We start from the raw sequence: 19,912 nt of genomic DNA, 5'->3' as shown, positions 1-19,912 counted from the left end.
CTTGAAAATCAACTTTTACCTTGAAAATCAACTTTTACCTTGAAAATCATTTTTTACCTTGAAAAAGATTGTTTACCTTGAAAATCTTTTTTCATCTTGAAAATCAACTTTTACCTTGAAAATCATTTTTTACCTTGAAAGAAATTTTGACCTTGAAAATCATTTTTTTCCTTGGAAATCAACTTTTACCTTGAAAAATATTTTTTACCTTGAAAATCATTTTTTTACCCTGAAAATCATTTTTTACCTTGAAAATCAACTTTCACCTTGAAAATCATTTTTTTACCCTGAAAATTATTTTTTACCTTGAAAATCATTTTTTCACCTTAAAAATCGTTTTTTACCTTGAAAATCATTTGATGGACCGTGCACCCTCGCCCTTCGCTAACCCTAACCATTTATTTTCTTTATTCCTAAAACCTACCCGAAACCCTGACCCTAACCCTAACAAGAATGTGTGTGTTACAATAAAAAGACACCTTGTTGGGAGAAAAACATAGGTGATATTTGACATTTTGATTCCTTTGAAATGAATAAGACGTTGATGCAAATGAGCGCTGTTATTTAAAAGGTGTTCAAAATCATCTTGTTGAAGCTAGCGTGACGTATGTAGCATCCGTGGTGACGCCGCAGTTGTTGTCTTTAGTGGACATGAGGATGTAGCCGTCGTTGCCCCAATAGGTGGACCACGAGTTCTTGATCAACCAATAGGATTGTCCGTCCAAGGTGCCGTATCCTACTGCCAACACGGCGTGATCCAAGTCAGCGGTGGCGTTCCCTGAGAAGCGGGTTTTAATGGAATGAATAAATGTCACATGACGTCAGCGAGGACCTACCGCACGCCGGCTCGTAGTAGACGCCGTGACTGTAGAAGACAAAGGATCGATGCGAGGCGTCGATGCTCACGGCTACGGGGCCGTTTTTGAACAGCGCCACCTTAAGGGCCTCGGCGTCGCCAGACGTCACGTTGGTGTAGCTCTGGACGCGGGCCGTCAGCTGGGACGCGTTCACGTGGCAAAATCCGTTCTGGTTTTTGTCACATTGTACAATAAGCAGCATCAATAAGACAATAAGACAATATTCTGCATGTTAAGACTAAATCTAGATATGATGTCATACAGGCCACGGGAGGGAAAAACACTTCAACAGGCGACCATTCCAAATATGTTACCATTCCCAGATAAGGTCCGTATGTCTCAGCGGTGGCGATGCCGCCATGTTTCATCATCCACTCGTACGCCCGCCATTCCTCCCCACCGTCACAGGCGTTGTTCCCAAAGCCCCAAGTACAATCCAGCAACATCTGCTGGGACAGAAGCTGCAGGGATCCTGTCTGAAACACACACATCAAGCACAACTCGGACCACAAATTCATCCGCTTCTTCCTTTCGGTGCTGGAGCCTATCTAAGGAAGATTTCTAATATTCTTACAAAGGACAAAAAACACAGCTAGTTAGTGTATTATATTGAGAAATATATAGCAAAAAGTGTTAATACATGAAAATAATCTCATGATTTATACAAATTACAATCATGTATTTTATTTAAATTATATATAAATAGTCATTTTATTGGTGGAAAAAATCAAAAACATACTGTATTAATTTCACCCCCCCCCCCCACCACCACACTCCAACCAAAACAAGAGGCCAAAATGAAATAAACAGGAAGCCAAGTCAATAAGTGAACACATCCCATTGAATAACTACAGGATATGAAATACTGCCACATTTAAAATACAGCAATTATATTACATGAAATATTATATTGATTATAATAAATCAAACACTTACAAATATTTATTATACATTTGCTTTACTTGATACTAGCCATTTCATTTAACCCTCAACAGGTCTAAGAAGGAAGTTAAAAAGACGTTTGCGTAAAATGTGGCTGTTTTATTTCTTTTTCATTTGTTGTTAAAGTTTAAAGAATGTGAATTTGAAAGATGGATATCCCCTGCCTGCCTCGCTTTCCTCTACATTTTGAAATGTAATCACATAAGAGGTATCATGCACATCTGTGTGTGACCCTTATACAGAGCAAATACATTAAAACATATATATACATATAAATATATACACACACACACACACACACACACACGCATATACAGTATACATACATGTACAAACCCCGTTGCCATATGAGTTGGGAAATTGTGTTAGATGTAAATATAAACGGAATACAATGATTTGCAAATCCTTTTCAAGCCATATTCAGTTGAATATGCTACAAAGACAACATATTTGATGTTCAAACTCATAAACTTGATTTATTTTTTGCAAATAATAATTAAGTTAGAATTTCATGGCTGCAACACGTGACAAAGTAGTTGGGAAAGGGCATGTTCACCACTGTGTTACATGGCCTTTCCTTTTAACAACACTCAGTAAAGGTTTGGGAACTGAGGAGACACATTTTTGAAGTGGAATTCTTTGCCATTCCTGCTTGATGTACAGCTTAAGTTGTTCAACAGTCCGGGGGTCTCCCTTCTGCTATTTTAGGCTTCACATTTTCAATGGGAGACAGGTCTGGACTACAGGCAGGCCAGTCTAGTACCCGCACTCTTTTACTATGAAGCCACGTTGATGGAACACGTGGCTTGGCATTGTCTTGCTGAAATAAGCAGGGGCGTCCATGGTAACGTTGCTTGGATGGCAACATATGTTGCTCCAAAAGCTGTATGTACCTTTCAGCATTAATGGTGCCTTCACAGATGTGTAAGTTACCCATGTCTTGGCCACTAATACACCCCCATACCATCACACATGCTGACTTTTACACTTTGCGCCTAGAACAATCCGGATGGTTCTTTTCCTCTTTGGTCCGGAGGACACGACGTCCACAGTTTCCAAGAACAATTTGAAATGTGGACTCGTCAGACCACAGAACACTTTTCCACTTTGTATCAGTCCATCTTAGATGAGCTCAGGCCCAGCGAAGCCGACGGCATTTCTGGGTGTTGTTGATAAACGGTTTTCGCCTTGCATAGGAGAGTTTTAACTTGCACTTACAGATGTAGCGACCAACTGTAGTTACTGACAGTGGGTTTCTGAAGTGTTCCTGAGCCCATGTGGTGATATCCTTTACACACTGATGTCGCTTGTTGATGCAGTACAGCCTGAGGGATGGAAGGTCACGGGCTTAGCTGCTTACGTGCAGTGATTTCTCCACATTCTCTGAACCCTTTGATGATATTACGGAGCGTAGATGGTGAAATTCCTTGCAATAGCTGGTTGAGAAAAGTTTTTCTTAAACTGTTCAACAATTTGCTCACGCATTTGTTGACAAAGTGGTGACCCTCGCCCCATCCTTGTTTGTGAATGACTGAGCATTTCATGGAATCTACTTTTATACCCAATCATGGCACCCACCTGTTCCCAATTAGCCTGCACACCTGTGGGATGTTCCAAATAAGTCTTTGATGAGCATTCCTCAACTTTATCAGTATTTATTGCCACCTTTCCCAACTTCTTTGTCACATGTTGCTGCCATCAAATTCTAAAGTTAATGATTATTTGCACAAAAAAAAATAAAGTTTATGAGTTTGAACATCAAATATGTTGTCTTTGTAGCATATTCAACTGAATATGGCTTGAAAAGGATTTGCAAATCATTGTATTCCGTTTATATTTACATCTAACACAATTTCCCAACTTGTATGGAAACGGGGTTTGTGTCAGTGCCGTGCAGTGAGGTTGATGGCTGGTGAGGCACTGACTTCATCACAGTCAGATTTACAAACATATGAACCCTAAAGAGTATCTTATTCACCATTTGATTGGCAGCAGTTAACGGGTTATGTTTAAAAGCTCATACCAGCATTCTTCCCTGCTTGGCACTCAGCATCAAGGCTTGGAATTGGGGGTTAAATCACCAAAAATTATTCCCGGGCGCGGCGCCGCTGCTGCCCACTGCTCCCCTCACCTCCCAGGGGGCGATCAAGGGGATGGGTCAAATGCAGAGGACACATTTCACCACACCTAGTGTGTGTGTGACAATCATTGCTACTTTAACTTAACTTTAACTTTACACATACAAACTGTAGCACACAAAAAAGCATATTTAATTAAAAAAAAGGTTATTATGGTCTTACATTTACTTATAAGTGCGGGAACAGTGGTGTTGGAGGAGTTGTGAATGAATGAAATATGAAGTGCTGCAGTCTGCAGGTGTACCTAATGTTGTGTCCCTGCAGTCGTTCACGGCTCCTCCGGCGCGAGCATTGTTGTTTTTGCACTTTTTGGCTTCTTGTTAAGTGACTTTTTTGGGTGGATTCGGTCTTGCACGTGGAGGGTTTGGGTGTGGGCTTTGGTTGGTGTGGCGCTCCCGTCGGGGGGTGCATTAACCGGCACCAGGAGGCGGGATTACTGCGAGCCTCAGCTAGTGCGTCTTCGCAGCAGTTTTATGATCACTCAGCACAAGAAATACTTTACACACATACAGTTGTTGACAAAATACACTGTACATTATATACCTCAGCTAACTAAACTATGGAAATGTTTCATATAATTCATATAGCAATACGGTCTCACTGCACAGCAGGCCAGCAGTTAGCCGAGTCATTGCGCAATCCATGGTGAGGCACAACTGGCTGGTGCCTCACCGCAAGTCTCTTCTCAGTAGTTGAACGGCAAATGTGAAAATTCAGCGATTTTGAATAAAAAATCATCTAAAACTGGTGAAGTTAAATGGAAAATAACTTTATAGTATAATCACTGGATACATATAACAATTAAATTTTTATTTTATTTTTTACATCTTTTTTCTTTCCATGATGGCAGGTGAGGCCCCGCCTCCCCTGACTGCACGTCACTGATATATATATATACACACATACATATATATATATATATATATATATATATATATATATATATAATGAAAAACAAGCATCTGTATGTTTATGAAGGCAATATCAGTACATCAATATTGTTGATGTATTATGAATAAAAGTTCAATGTGTTGTCCGTAATAAAATAATCAAAGTAGGATAAGTCAACCAAAAACCTCCCTCACCTTTAGGAAGAGAGCGCCCTCTAGTGCTCCAGTGGTGGCGAAGCTCCAGCAGGAGCCGCAGATTGCTTGGTCCTTCACGGGCGACACAGCGCCTACCAGAGAGCAACATGAGCAACATGAGGACAAGTCAATAAAGAGATGATGTCTACATACCATAGAGCCGCCAGTCCAGCGACTCGGGGACTTTGACTCCTTCGTACATGGTGGACGGGAAGGCACGTCCTCGGTTTGGAGTCTTCCCGCGCTTTCGTCCCCTCATGACGTCCAACTCAGACATGGTGCGGTCTGACAGGGAGTTGAGAGCCAGCGTGAAGGGAAGACCTGCTCTGTTCTTGGAGTGAACGTATCTGAAGCACACATCATGGCTTCTGTTTGGACTGTGGAGGAAGCTGGAGCCTATCCCACAAGCAGCACTGCCGATCCATTTATCCATCTTGCACCTATGCATTATTTAAGTCCATCCATTTTCTACCGCTTGTCCCGTTCGGTCATCCATCCATGAATTTGTTGGATTAATAAAGTCTTTCTGTGATTTTAGGAACAATAAACTATTTTCCTGCTTGACATTCTTTTTCCCAATAAATGCACATCATCAACATTGAAATGTAACTTTTGCATTTAAGGTTGAGGTTTCGGGTTAACCCTAACCCATAAGTGCCAAGAAAATACTTTTGTTGTTTGGCAACACTTTGAACTGCTTGACTTCTTTGGCCAGGAAAGCAAAGTGTGGCACATTTGCTCAATACATATGGCACTTTGCAGAAATAACCTGCAAAAATAGAGTCAAAAGGCACAAAGGAAGGAGAAAAGTTGACATATTGATACTAATAATGAATACAAACTTTGTCTTTAAATATATGTTTGGCTCTTTTTATTATCCTATTTTATTACAAATGACTTTGCACTAATACCATATTGAAAGAATATTCATAACAATATTGTTGCTTTCTATACTTGAAGGCACCACATCAATGCTGTTCTTTGGGATGTCAAATATTTAGCATCATATTTGTAGGAAGGTCTCAGGACATTCATCACCTCCAACTGGACTCTTTGCTTTGTCTTGGAAGAGGTTTGGTCTCTCATCTGAGTAGACTTCATCACTTCACAGACTTAGACTGGTCAGGTCTAGTCTTACACTGATCACATCTAGTCTTACACTTAGATTTGCCAGATTATGAGCATGAGCTCATGTGACCGATCTAAGTCTAAGACTCGATGTGACCGATCTAAGACTCAATGTGACCGATCTAAGTCTAAGACTGGATGTGACCGATCTAAGACTAAGACTCGATGTGACCGATCTAAGTCTAAGACTCGATGTGACCGATCTAAGACTCGATGTGACCGATCTAAGTCTAAGACTCGATGTGACCGATCTAAGTCTAAGACTGGATGTGACCGATCTAAGTCTAAGACTCGATGTGACCGATCTAAGACTAAGACTCGATGTGACCGATCTAAGTCTAAGACTCGATGTGACCGATCTAAGTCTAAGACTCGATGTGACTGATCTAAGTCTAAGACTCGATGTGACCGATCTAAGTCTAAGACTCGATGTGACCGATCTAAGACTCGATGTGACCGATCTAAGTCTAAGACTCGATGTGACCAATCTAAGTCTAATCCGATTGCTCTGAGCTTATCCAACAGTATAGCGTGGTCAACGGTGTCAAAGGCCTTCTGAAGGTCCAGCATGACCATGCCGCAGTCCACCTCATGTTTGATGTGCTCGCTCACATAGAGAAGGCATGTGTCAGTGGAGTGGTTAGTTCTGAAGTCAGATAGAGAAGGCATGTGTCAGTGGAGTGGTTAGTTCTGAAGTCAGATAGAGAAGGCATGTGTCAGTGGAGTGGTTAGTTCTGAAGTCAGATAGAGAAGGCATGTGTCAGTGGAGTGGTTAGTTCTGAAGTCAGATAGAGAAGGCATGTGTCAGTGGAGTGGTTAGTTCTGAAGTCAGATAGAGAAGGCATGTGTCAGTGGAGTGGTTAGTTCTGAAGTCAGATAGAGAAGGCATGTGTCAGTGGAGTGGTTAGTTCTGAAGTCAGATAGAGAAGGCATGTGTCAGTGGAGTGGTTAGTTCTGAAGTCAGATAGAGAAGGCATGTGTCAGTGGAGTGGTTAGTTCTGAAGTCAGATAGAGAAGGCATGTGTCAGTGGAGTGGTTAGTTCTGAAGTCAGATAGAGAAGGCATGTGTCAGTGGAGTGGTTAGTTCTGAAGTCAGATAGAGAAGGCATGTGTCAGTGGAGTGGTTAGTTCTGAAGTCAGATAGAGAAGGCATGTGTCAGTGGAGTGGTTAGTTCTGAAGTCAGATAGAGAAGGCATGTGTCAGTGGAGTGGTTAGTTCTGAAGTCAGATAGAGAAGGCATGTGTCAGTGGAGTGGTTAGTTCTGAAGTCAGATAGAGAAGGCATGTGTCAGTGGAGTGGTTAGTTCTGAAGTCAGATAGAGAAGGCATGTGTCAGTGGAGTGGTTAGTTCTGAAGTCAGATAGAGAAGGCATGTGTCAGTGGAGTGGTTAGTTCTGAAGTCAGATAGAGAAGGCATGTGTCAGTGGAGTGGTTAGTTCTGAAGTCAGATAGAGAAGGCATGTGTCAGTGGAGTGGTTAGTTCTGAAGTCAGATAGAGAAGGCATGTGTCAGTGGAGTGGTTAGTTCTGAAGTCAGATAGAGAAGGCATGTGTCAGTGGAGTGGTTAGTTCTGAAGTCAGATAGAGAAGGCATGTGTCAGTGGAGTGGTTAGTTCTGAAGTCAGATAGAGAAGGCATGTGTCAGTGGAGTGGTTAGTTCTGAAGTCAGATAGAGAAGGCATGTGTCAGTGGAGTGGTTAGTTCTGAAGTCAGATAGAGAAGGCATGTGTCAGTGGAGTGGTTAGTTCCGAAGCCGGATTGGAATTTGTGCATGAGTTTATTAGTGGCAAGGTAACTATCGACCTGTTCATAAACTATTTTCTCCATGACTTTGGAAATGGAACTGAGAATAGAAACAGGTCGGTAGTTGCCAGGTTCCAATTTGCTTCCTTTTTTAAAGAGGGGAGTTACTCTTGCTATCTTAAAATCTTTTGGTACTTGGCCTTGTGAAATTGAGAGGTTTATTTTGTGCGTGATGATCGGGGCAATGGTGGTGGCAGAGTCCCTGAGGAATGTGGAGGGGATATTGTCAAGGCCGGTGGCCTTGTTTGGGTGGAGCGCGCTCAATTTTTTAAGCACCTCGTCAGCTGAGACCATTTCTAATTTGAAATCATTGTTGGATACTCCTAGCTTTCTGTAGAAGGCTTTAATGTGTTCTGCACCAAAGCCACCAGAGTGGTGGGACAGCTTGTTGACAAGAGTTGCGGCTATGCTGGTGAAAAAGGCGTTAAGTCTGCTTGCTACCTCCATTTTGTCTGTAATGAGGGAGTCACCCTCCTTGATGTTGATGTTGGTGAGTCTGGTTTGAAGTTCCTGGCTGCAACCAGGAAGCTGGTTGTTGAGGATTTTCCAGAGCTCACGTGGCTTATTTGAGTTTTCCTCTATTTTGTTGTTAATGTTTATTCCTTTTTAAGGATTTAGTCAGGTTGTTTGCCTTATTTCTTAATTTATTGCATTGCTTTTTGAGAGTTGAAAGGAGTGATGAGGTTGATATTATTGGGTTGTTTATCTACTTTGGTTTTACACTTTTGGTATTCGGAGTATTTTCTGTCTCTGTCTTTTATGGCAGCTAGTAGGTCCGGATTCATCCATGGTTCAGAGCGGGCTTTGATCCTGACTCTTTTCACGGGAGCCATGTCATTTAGTATCGCTAGGAAGGCTGTTTTGAAGCCATCCCAAGCAACATCCACCAGGTTGCTGGCGAGCACAGAGGACCAGTCCCCCTCACCTCCTTTTAAATTGAAATTCTCACTGGAGTATTTTTGAAGGGATCTGGATCAGGCTGTTATGTGGCCGTTGGCTTTGGGTTGAGCTATTTTGCGGGTGCAGAAGGTTAGATAGTGACCACAGATCATGACCCCACTATTTTCTATTCTAGGCCGGTCTGAAGTGAGAATGAGATCTATGGTTGATTGGGTGCAATCACACACCCCGTGTGTTTATTGCAGCCGGCACGTTAATACACTGACACACAACATCCCCATTCCCATCATGCATTGCTTCAAAACTACGGCAACTAGTAATGTCCAAAAACATAACAGAGACGAGAAAGAAGAAGAAGTACGCTTGCAAGTTCCAAAATGATTGGAAAAAATAATTTCAGTTCATCCAAGACACCTGGAAGGGGAAGTGCTATGATGCCTGCACATTTTCTAGAGCAGACTTTTTTGTGTGTGTATATGTGGAAATAAATGAACACTGAAATTCAAGTATTTATTTTATATATATATATATATATATATATATATATATATATATATATATATATATATATATATATATATATATATAAAATGAAATAAATATATATACTGTATATAGCTAGAATCTAGAATTCACTGAAAGTCAAGTATTTCTTTTATTTATTTATTTTTGTTACTAAAACGGCCTTCTTTCATCTTCGTAATATCACTAAAATTCGTTCTATTTTGTCCACTAGCAACGCTGAGATCATTATTCGTATTATTTTGGGGTCTCCCTATGTCTAGCATTAAAAGACTACAATTGGTACAAAATGCGGCTGCTAGACTTTTGACAAGAACAAGAAAGTTTGATCATATTATGCCTATACTGTATATACTTATATATATATATATATATATATATATATATATATATATATATATAACTATACTGGCTCACCTGCACTGGCTTCCTGTGCACATAAGATGTGACTTTAAGGTTTTACTACTTACGTATAAAATACTACACGGTCTAGCTCCGTCCTATCTTGTCGATTGCATTGTACCATATGTCCCGGCAAGAAATCTGCCTTCAAAGAACTCCGGCTTATTAGTGATTCCCAGAGCACAAAAAAAGTCTGCGGGCTATAGAGCGTTTTCTATTGGGGCTCCAGTACTATGGAATGCCCTCCCGGTAACAATTAGAGATGCTACCTCAGTAGAAGCATTTAAGTCCCATCTTAAAACTCATTTGTATACTCTAGCCCAGGGGTGCTCACACTTTTTCTGCAGGTGAGCTACTTTTCAATTGATCAAGTCGTGGGGATCTACCTCATTCATATATATCATTTATATTTACTAATTTATGAAATATATGTTTTTGTTAACAAGTTAAAGGTGTTTAAAGATAATACAAGCATGTTTAACACATATAGTTAATACATTAAAAGGTGTTTAATGAAAATACAAGTATGTTTAATACATATAGTTAATATTGTTAATAAGTTAAAGGTGTTTAATGATAATGCAAGCATGTTCAACACATATAGTTAATATTGTTAATACATTTAAGGTGTTTAATGATAACACAAGCATGTTTAATACATATAGTTAATATTGTTAACAAGTTAAAGGTGTTTAATGATAATACAAGCATGTTTAATACATATAGTTAATATTGTTAACAAGTTAAAGGTGTTTAAAGATAAAACAAGCATGTTTAACACATATAGTTAATATTGCTAACTTAAAGGTGGTTAAAGATAATACAAGCATGTTTAACACATATAGTTAATATTATTAATAAGTTAAAGGTGTTTAAAGATAATACAAGCATGTTTAACACATATAGTTAATATTGTTAACAAGTTAAAGGTATTAAATGATAATACAAGCATGTTTAACACATATAGATTCCTTTCTTTCATGAAGACAAGAATATAAGTTGGTGTATTACCTGATTCTGATGACTTGCATTGATAGGAATCAGACAGTAGTGATGATAATGTCCGCATTTTCGAATGGAGGAGAAAAAAAGTCCTCCTTTCTGTCCAATACCACATGAAAGTGGTTGGTTTTTGGCATCTTATTTGTTCAGCTTCCGTACTCCTTTGTATACACTTACTGGGGCGGTATAGCTCGGTTGGTAGAGTGGCCGTGCCATCAACTTGAGGGTTGCAGGTTCGATCCCCGCTTCCGCCATCCGAGTCACTGCCGTTGTGTCCTTGGGCAAGACACTTTACCCAACTGCTCCCAGTGCCACCCACACTGCTTTAAATGGAACTTAGATATTGGGTTTTCACTATGTAAAGCGCTTTGAGTCACTAGAGAAAAGCGCTATATAAATATAATTCACTTCACTTCACACTTTACAAGAAATACATTGTCGGCAAACTCCGTAGCTTGCTAGCTTGTGCACGCCAGCTTTCTGAGACTCTTATTTTGTTAGCGCAGGCAGGATGAAGCAGAGCTTTTATTGTGCAACTGTGCAGTCGGTCTTTGGAGTTTTGACGACAGGTACGGCGCCAGAGTCTGTTGAAATAAAGTGTTTCTCGCCTTCCAGTCGGTAATTTTAATGATCTGGCAGCAGCCAGCGTCATCTCAGAAGACCCTCGGGTGCCCTGAATGTCAATCAAGTGACGAAAGTGACGTCATAGTGAAGATTTATGATCGTTCATTTTTAGGACTATTTTTTTAATGCCTGGCTGGTGATCGACTGACACACCCTCCGAGATCGACCGGTAGATCGCGATCGACGTGATGAGCACCCCTGCTCTAGCCTTTAAATAGACCCCCTTTTAGACCAGTTGATCTGCCGCTTCTTTTCTTTTCTCCTCTGCTCCCCTCTTTCTTGTGGAGGGGGGGGGGGGGGGGGGGGGGCACAGGTCCGGTGGCCATGGATGAAGTGCTGGCTGTCCAGAGTCGGGACCCGGGGTGGACCGCTCGCCTGTGCATCGGCTGGGAACATCTCTGCGCTGCTGACCCGTCTCCGCTCGGGATGGTGTCCTGCTGGCCCCACTATGGACTGGACTCTCACTATTATGTTGGATCCACTATGGACTGGACTCTTACTATTATGTTAGATCCACTATGGACTGGACTCTCACTATTATGTTGGATCCACTATGGACTGGACTCTCACAATATTATGTTAGATCCACTATGGACTGGACTCTCACTATTATGTTAGATCCACTATGGACTGGACTCTCACACTATTATGTTAGATCCACTATGGACTGGACTCTCACACTATTATGTTAGATCCACTATGGACTGGACTCTCACTATTATGTTAGATCCACTATGGACTGGACTCTCACTATTATGTTAGATCCACTATGGACTGGACTCTCACTATTATGTTGGATCCACTATGGACTGGACTCTCACAATATTATGTCAGACCCACTCGACATCCATTGCATTCGGTCTCCCCTAGAGGGGGGGGGGGGTTACCCACATATGCGGTCCTCTCCAAGGTTTCTCATAGTCATTCACATCGACGTCCCACTGGGGTGAGTTTTTCCTTGCCCTTATGTGGGCTTTGTACCGAGGATGTGGTTGTGGCTTGTGCAGCCCTTTGAGACACTTGTGATTTAGGGCTATATAAATAAACATTGATTGATTGATTATATATATATATATAAGAAATACTTGACTTTCAGTGAATTCTAGCTATAAATATACTCCCCCTCCATTAACCCCGCCCCCGCCCATCCCCCCATCTCCCGAATTGGGAGGTCTCAAGGTTGGCAAGTATGGCGGTGCTATCAATATGGAGAAAGATGGCAATTGATGGACTACTGAAAGGGTGGCATGGTTCAACACAGCCGTTAATAAGGATAGTCTCTCATGCACTCCACATCATGATTCAAGTGACGTCACTCACCTGAGATTGTGCAAGAAAGCGTGCTCCCGCTTCTCGTGTTCGCGTGGGTCGCTGTAGCGGCGCTGAAACTTGTCCTTGAAATGAGCAAAGATGCGTTGAGAAGACGAGGTGTGCATGAGATCCTTCATGGGGTTGGCCAGCGTGTGATGTTCCACTCCCGGGCCAGGGAAGCCGCCACACTTGGTACCTGCAAGAAGAAAACACCCGCTTGTTTTGGATTCCACTTCCTGCGTGCGCTACAACAGGAAAGGAACCTTCAGGAAGCGCCAACACTTGAGGATCCACATAGGAGCTGAAATCCTTGTAGTCCACCAAGTATTTGTCAAAGTGGGAGCCCAGCAGCGTGTTGTATCCCATCATCTCGTAGTGCAGCGGCGTGGCAGCGTCCTCCCAATGACTGACCCACAGCGTGTACGTGTTCTTCTTGTAGCCCACGCTGCTCACATTCTGCCAGACCTCACACAGGGAGCCTTCGTACTCCTCCATCCTCAGGAACTACACGTGGAATAAACAACCACATCATATTGCTCATATTAATACTACTACACTGCAAAAAGTCAGTGTTCAAAAACAAGAAAAAAAAGTCAAAAATGAGGGGTATTTTATTTGAACTAAGCAAAATGATCCGCCAATAAAACAAGAAAATGTTGCTTGTCAAGACTTCCCAAAACAAGTCAAATTAGCCAACCTCAATGAACCCAAAAACAGCTTAAAATAAGTTTATTCTCACTAATAACAAGTGCACTTTTCTTGGTAGAAAAAAAAGACCTTTTTGCTCAATATGTTGAAAACTATTCTTAAATGAAGTAAATGGTAGTGCCATTATCTTGACATAATGATATGATTCTGTACCATACCATACCATACCAACTTTATTTATAAATCCCTTTAAAAACAAGCCCAGTTGAAGAACAAAGAAATGTACACCACAAAGAAATAGAGGCAAAGGACAGACTAAAAAATAACATTTAAAACAAACAGGTATAGCTCGGTTGGTAGAGCGGCCGTGGCAACAACTTGAGGGTTCCAGGTTCGATCCCCGCTTCCGCCATCCTAGTCACTGCCGTTGAAAATCATTTTTTACCTTGAAAATCAACTTTTACCTTGAAAATCATTTTTTACCTTGAAAAAAAAATGTTACCTTAAAAATAATTTTTTACCTTGAAAATCGTTTTTTACCTTGAAAATTTTTTTTTACCTTAAAAATCATTTTAACTTGAAAATCATTTTTTACCTTGAAAATCATTTTTTACCTTGAAAATAATTTTTTACTTTGAAAATCAACTTTTACCTTGAAAATCATTTTTTACCTTGAAAAAAAATGTTTACCTTAAAAATCATTTCTTACCTTGAAAATCTTTTTCCTGGAAAATAATTTTTTACCATGAAAATCATTTTTTACCTTGAAAAAAAACTTTTACCTTGAAAATAATTTTTACTTTGAAAATCAACTTTTACCTTGAAAATCATTTTTTACTTTGAAAAAAATGTTTACCTTGAAAATAATTTTTTACCTTGAAAATCATTTCTTATCTTTAAAACCATTTCTTACCTTGAAAATCAACTTTTACCTTGAAAATAATTTTTTACCTAGTCACTGCCGTTGTGTCCTTGGGCAAGACACTTTACCCACCTGCTCCCAGTGCCACCCACACTGCTTTAAATGGAACTTAGATATTGGCTTTCACTACGTAAAGCGCTTTGAGTCACTAGAGAAAAAGCGCTATATAAATATAATTCACTTCACTTCAAAACAGAAATAAAAATACACATTTAAAAAGCAAATATAAATGACCCTAAGAACAGTTTTGTTAGATAAAAACAGTTTAAAAGTTAAAAAGAGTTCAAAGTCTCATGCTGGGTTAAAAGCCAGTGAATAAAAATGGCTTTTAAGAAGTAGCAAAGAAGGGGCCTGTCTCACATGGAGAGGGAGATGGTTTCAGAGTTTGGGAGCCGCAACAGAGAAGGCTCTGTCCCCTCTGAGCTTGCGCTTTGTTTTGGGTACCTCCAGGGTCAGCTGATCAGCTGACCTGAGGGAGCATAGAGGTGGAGCAGCTCAGAGAGGTACGGTGGGGCGAGACCACGTAAGGATTTAAAAAGGAGTAAGATGATTTTAAAATGGACTCTAAAAGGCACAGTGGAGGGAGGCTAAAACAGGAGTCATTTTTCTAAGTAAGAAATGATGACTTTAAAGAAGTAGTTTTCTACTTGTGAGTGTTGATGACACAACATTCTAGTTTCAATATAGCTCATCACATCTGTAATATCTTACTGAGATCATTTAGGAGCAATCTTACTTGGAGGGGAGGGAACATGTGGTAGAGGCGAACATGTCAGTGAGCTGTGGAGTCCACCAAGGCAGTATATTGGGGCCTTTACTGTTCCTAATATACATAAAGGACTTGTCATCAGCATGCGACTGTGAATTGTTCTTGTTTGCGGATGACTCGGCCCTGCTGGTATCAGACAAGGACAAGTCACAGGTGGAGAAAATCCTCAGTAGAACTTGCACCTGGCTGGCTGACAACAAGCTATCCATACACTTGGCTAAAACTGAATCCATCCTGTTTGGGTCCCACATCAACCTTAAGAAAGTCAGTGACTTCACTATAAAAGTGGGTGACATTGTTATCACCAGGAAAGATGAGGTCACCTACCCAGGTTCCACTCTAGAGGCTAATCTTTCCTGTGATCAAATGGCAACCAAGGTCATCAAAAAGGTCAACCAACAAACGAGATTTCTCTATAGAATCTCCTCTCTGGTCAACAAAAGCACCATGAGGATTCTGGCGGGAACTCTCGTTCAACCCTTTTTCCATTACGCATGCACCTCCTGGTACCCTAGCACCTCCAAAACACTCAAACTCCAAACATCCCAGAACAAGCTAGTCAGATTACTTCTAGACCTCCACCCCAGATCACACCTCACTCCTACCCACTTCTCCAAAGTGGGCTGGCTCAGGGTGGAGGACAGAGTAAAACAACTTGCACTGAGCCTAGTCTATAAAATCCGCTACACCTCCCTGATACCGAAGTACATGTCAAACTACTTCCTTAACGTAAATAAGCGCCATAACCACAACACCAGGGGGAGCTCCACTAACCACGTTAAACCCAGATTCCCATCTAACAAAGGTCTTAACTCATTCTCTTTCTATGCCACATCATTATGGAATGCACTCCCAACAGGTGTAAAAGAAAGGGCATCTCTATCCTCCTTCAAAACCGCAGTAAAAGAACACCTCCAGGCAGCTACAACCCTAAACTAACACCCTCCCTTCCACATCCCACCTCCCCGGATTGTAAATAATCAAATGTAAATAATCAAATGTAGATACTTATTCTTATGCTTTCTGATCTCTCTCTCTATGTCCACTACTTGCTGTACATATCCTACCAAGTCACACCTACACTCTTTCAATGTCCATTTCTCTGATGATGCAATTGTTGATGACTGAAGTGATGATACCAACCAAACCTAACCCTCCACACATTCCACCCCCCGGATTGTAAATAATGTAAATAATTCAATGTATATACTCTGATGATGAACTTGTGTGATGACTGTATTATGATGATAGTATATATTTGTATCATGCGTGGACCCCGACTTAAACAAGTGTAAAAACTTATTGGGGTGTTACCATTTAGTGGTCAATTGTACGGAATATGTACCGTATTTTCCGCACTATAAGGCGCACCTAAAAACCACAAATTTTCTCAAAAGCTAACAGTGCGCCTTATAACCCGGTGCGCTTTATTACGATTCATTTTCATAAAGTTTCGATCTCGCAACTTCGGTAAACAGCCGCCATCTTTTTTCCCGGTAGAACAGGAAGCGCTTCTTCTTCTACGCAAGCAACCGTCAAGGTAAGCACCCGCCCCCATAGAACAGGAAGCGCTTCTTCTTCTACTGTAAGCTACCGCCCGCCCCCGGAAGAAGAAGAAAAAACGCGCGGATATCACCGTACGTTTCATTTCCTGTTTACATCTGTAAAGACCACAAAATGGCTCCTACTAAGCGAAAAGGATCCAGTTCATAAAAAGACGCAATCTCTCCATCCGCACACGGATTACTACCGTATTTCACAGCAACTGATATTCCTGTGAACCGCACTGTGGAACGGGAGCACGTACGGTGAATATTCGCACCACAGGGAATGAGAAGTCATCCTTCACTGTGGTTCTAGCTTGCCATGCTAACTTCCACCCATGGTGATATTCAAAAGGAAGACCTTGCCAAAAGAGACCTTTCCAGCCGGCGTCATCATAAAAGCTAACTCAAAGGGATGGATGGATGAAGAAAAGATGAGCGAGTGGTTAAGGGAAGTTTACGCGAAGAGGCCGGGTGGCTTTTTTCACACAGCTCCGAAGGCGAACACACCTTCACTAAGACGGGCAGACAGCGCCGGACGACATACGCCAACATTTGCCAGTGGATCGTAAATGCCTGGGCAGATATTTCGGTCACAACTGTGGTCCGAGCTTTCCGGAAGGCAGGATTCACAGAACTACTGGACAACAGCGACACTGACTCCGATGACTTCGACGAGACGGAACCGGCCATTTTGGATCCCACGCTTGCGCAACTTTTCAATTCGGACACCGAAGACGAAGAATTCGAAGGATTTACGAATGAAGAATAACTTCAGAAGGTGAGCGCTATGTTTATTTTGTGTGTTGTGACATTAACGTTCGAGCAACATTATGTTGCTATTGCTCTACACCATTTTGAATTTTACTATGTTTGTGATTGCACATTTGCGTACATTTTGGGACAGAGTTGTTAGAACGCTGGTTTTCAATATATTATTAAAGTTTGACTGAACTATCTGACTGTTTTTTTGACATTCCCTTTAGCGCAGCGTAGGCGCGGCTTATAATCCGGGGCGGCTTATTGGTGGACAAAGTTATGAAATATGTAATTCATTGAAGGTGCGGCTAATAATCCGGTGCGCCTTATAGTGCGGAAAATACGGTACTTCACTGAGCAACCTACTAATAAAAGTCTCAATCAATCAAAAACCAAAACCCTTAAAACAAGTAAAAGACTAAGATAAAATCTGCTTAGTGAGAAGAATGATCTTATCAGACAGAAAGTAAGCAAATATCAGCCTTATTTGACATATTTCATCTTACTTAGATTTCACTTTTTGCAGTGTACTAATAATATGAATAATAATACTAATAATAACAACCTGGAAGCCTTGCACATCGGGCAGGGATGATTGCGGCGTGACGAGCTCCTCTTTAGTCCCGTTGACCTGGAAACACTTCATCACGTTCACTTCTTCTTCTGTGGTCTCAGGAGTGATTTTGTAGGACGCTCCCCAAGGCTGCTCCGCCCCCAACTGGTACGTCGACACCTGCCCTGATGCCAATAATCAACATTTGCTTCAACTAATACAACTCATATTCTATGTTCATTGGCCAGAAATCTTACATTTGTTTCCCTAAAAACAGCACATAACTGTCAAATAAAGGATCTTTGACCAGCAGAGTGCTCCTGTTTATCTAGGATGTTTACTCTTTGTAGGGAGCTGCTGCATAAATGCTGCTCAAAGATTGTAAATATGACAGGAGCAGCTCCCTAAACACAGCAGAGTTCTACAGTACAGTATTTCAGACCTTTGACCAACATTGTTGCAGGAGGTCCTGTCATATTTAGGATCTCTGACCAGCGTTCTTACAGTAGGTCCTGAGTGCTCCTGTCTATTTAGGAGGTTTACTCTTTGTAGGGAGCTACTGCAAAAATGCTGACACGAATGTCTGAGAAGTTTTTAAGTTACGCTTCAGTCTTTGGATGGAATACATCAACTTCTCAGTTTCACATCCTCCCGAGCAGAGAAGAGCCGAGTGGTGTGAACGTGGAAGGCAGAAGAAGTCCAAATGTTTCTTACCATTGTAATAATCTATACAACTGGATTTACCATTATAATAATCTATACGACAGGCCTTACCATTATAATAATCTATACGACAGGCCTTACCATTATAATAATCTATACGACTGGATTTACCATTATAATAATCAATACGACTGGACTTACCATTATAATAATCTATACGACTGGACTTACCATTCTAATAATCTATACGACTGGATTTACCATTATAATAATCTATACGACTGGACTTACCATTATAATAATCTATACGACAGGACTTACCATTCTAATAATCTATACGACTGGACTTACCATTATAATAATCAATACGACTGGACTTGGCCTTCAGGTGAAACCAGGCCTCAAATGGCTCCTTGATCTCAGCGTAAGGTAAAGAAATGACTCCTGTGAAGAAACATGATTGTATCAACTCTGAGGCAGGCAAACATCAAATAATCACCTGGCTCACCTTTGACATGATAAGTTGGACCAAAGTCTGGAAGCGAAGGCAAAGCTTTTGCTTCACAATCTGCAGAAAAGTGCAGAATATGTCAGACATGACGTCACATGTGTTAAATGTAGCTGGTCAGACATGACGTCACGTGTGTTAAATGTAGCTGGTCAGACATGACGTCACGTGTGTTAAATGTAGCTGGTCAGACATGACGTCACGTGTGTTAAATGTAGCTAATGGTTTTGTTAGCCAACAATAGACATTTGTCATATTTCATGTATGCCGAATTGAAGAGCAGGTTCTGTATACTAATTAATGCGACAAACGGTATCAAATATATGTTGTTTGTCGAGGAAATGAACAATAGTTCCTTAAATCAACACATTTCTAAACAGGTTATGGCGTCGCATAGTCAAAAGTGGTTTTCTCCACATGGACATATATATATACACGTCTGTGCTGTAAGTACGAAGACAATTACAGCAAAATACAAAAACACAACTATTTATTTCATGAAATAACTCAAATGAATTTGATTTCATGATCTTATTTCATAGCCACAAGCTAACTCTTCCAATGTGTTCAATGTTTGTGCTTACCCAACAAAAGAAGAGCAGCGAGGACCCAACACTGCGTCATTTCGATCTCTAATCGCGAATTACAAGATTGAAAAGAAATATTTAGCTACATTTAAAGGAACATCGTTGTCCAAAACTGTACGACTTTCGAAACTCCAGCAAACAGAACAGCCACAGTCAAAGAGGAGGAATGTGCTTTGGACCAATCACAGTCAAGTCCGGAAGTACGTTGTCCAATCAGAGGAGAGAAGGCAGGCTTTAGGTAACTAC

At 41.0% G+C, this 19,912-nt stretch overlaps 1 protein-coding gene across 2 annotated transcripts; it reads right to left on the bottom strand.

Moving 5' to 3' along the window:
• Positions 1 to 480: 480 nt before the first annotated feature.
• LOC133620763 (digestive cysteine proteinase 1) lies at positions 481 to 19,843 on the bottom strand. Of its 2 annotated transcripts, none has more exons than XM_072915626.1 (11): positions 19,664 to 19,843; positions 19,080 to 19,139; positions 18,923 to 19,015; positions 17,921 to 18,093; positions 12,977 to 13,217; positions 12,723 to 12,909; positions 5,233 to 5,369; positions 5,023 to 5,105; positions 1,172 to 1,333; positions 837 to 1,026; positions 481 to 778 (listed from the first exon to the last, which is right to left on the bottom strand). In XM_072915626.1, exons 1-11 carry the CDS (start codon positions 19,701 to 19,703, stop codon positions 582 to 584), a joined length of 1,563 nt encoding a protein of 520 aa, XP_072771727.1. In that variant the 5' UTR covers positions 19,704 to 19,843; the 3' UTR covers positions 481 to 581. The 2 variants fall into 2 exon arrangements, with proteins under 2 accessions (XP_072771727.1, XP_061838294.2); XM_061982310.2 differs by having other exon boundaries at positions 5,023 to 5,114; positions 5,176 to 5,369; positions 19,664 to 19,842.
• Between the last annotated feature and the right edge of the window lie 69 nt (positions 19,844 to 19,912).

This window comes from Nerophis lumbriciformis, linkage group LG21, assembly GCF_033978685.3.
Source record: "Nerophis lumbriciformis linkage group LG21, RoL_Nlum_v2.1, whole genome shotgun sequence".
Lineage (NCBI taxonomy): Eukaryota > Metazoa > Chordata > Actinopteri > Syngnathiformes > Syngnathidae > Nerophis > Nerophis lumbriciformis.
The sequence above is the reverse complement of the archived record's forward strand: the minus strand, read 5'-3'. Positions and strand labels throughout refer to the sequence as shown.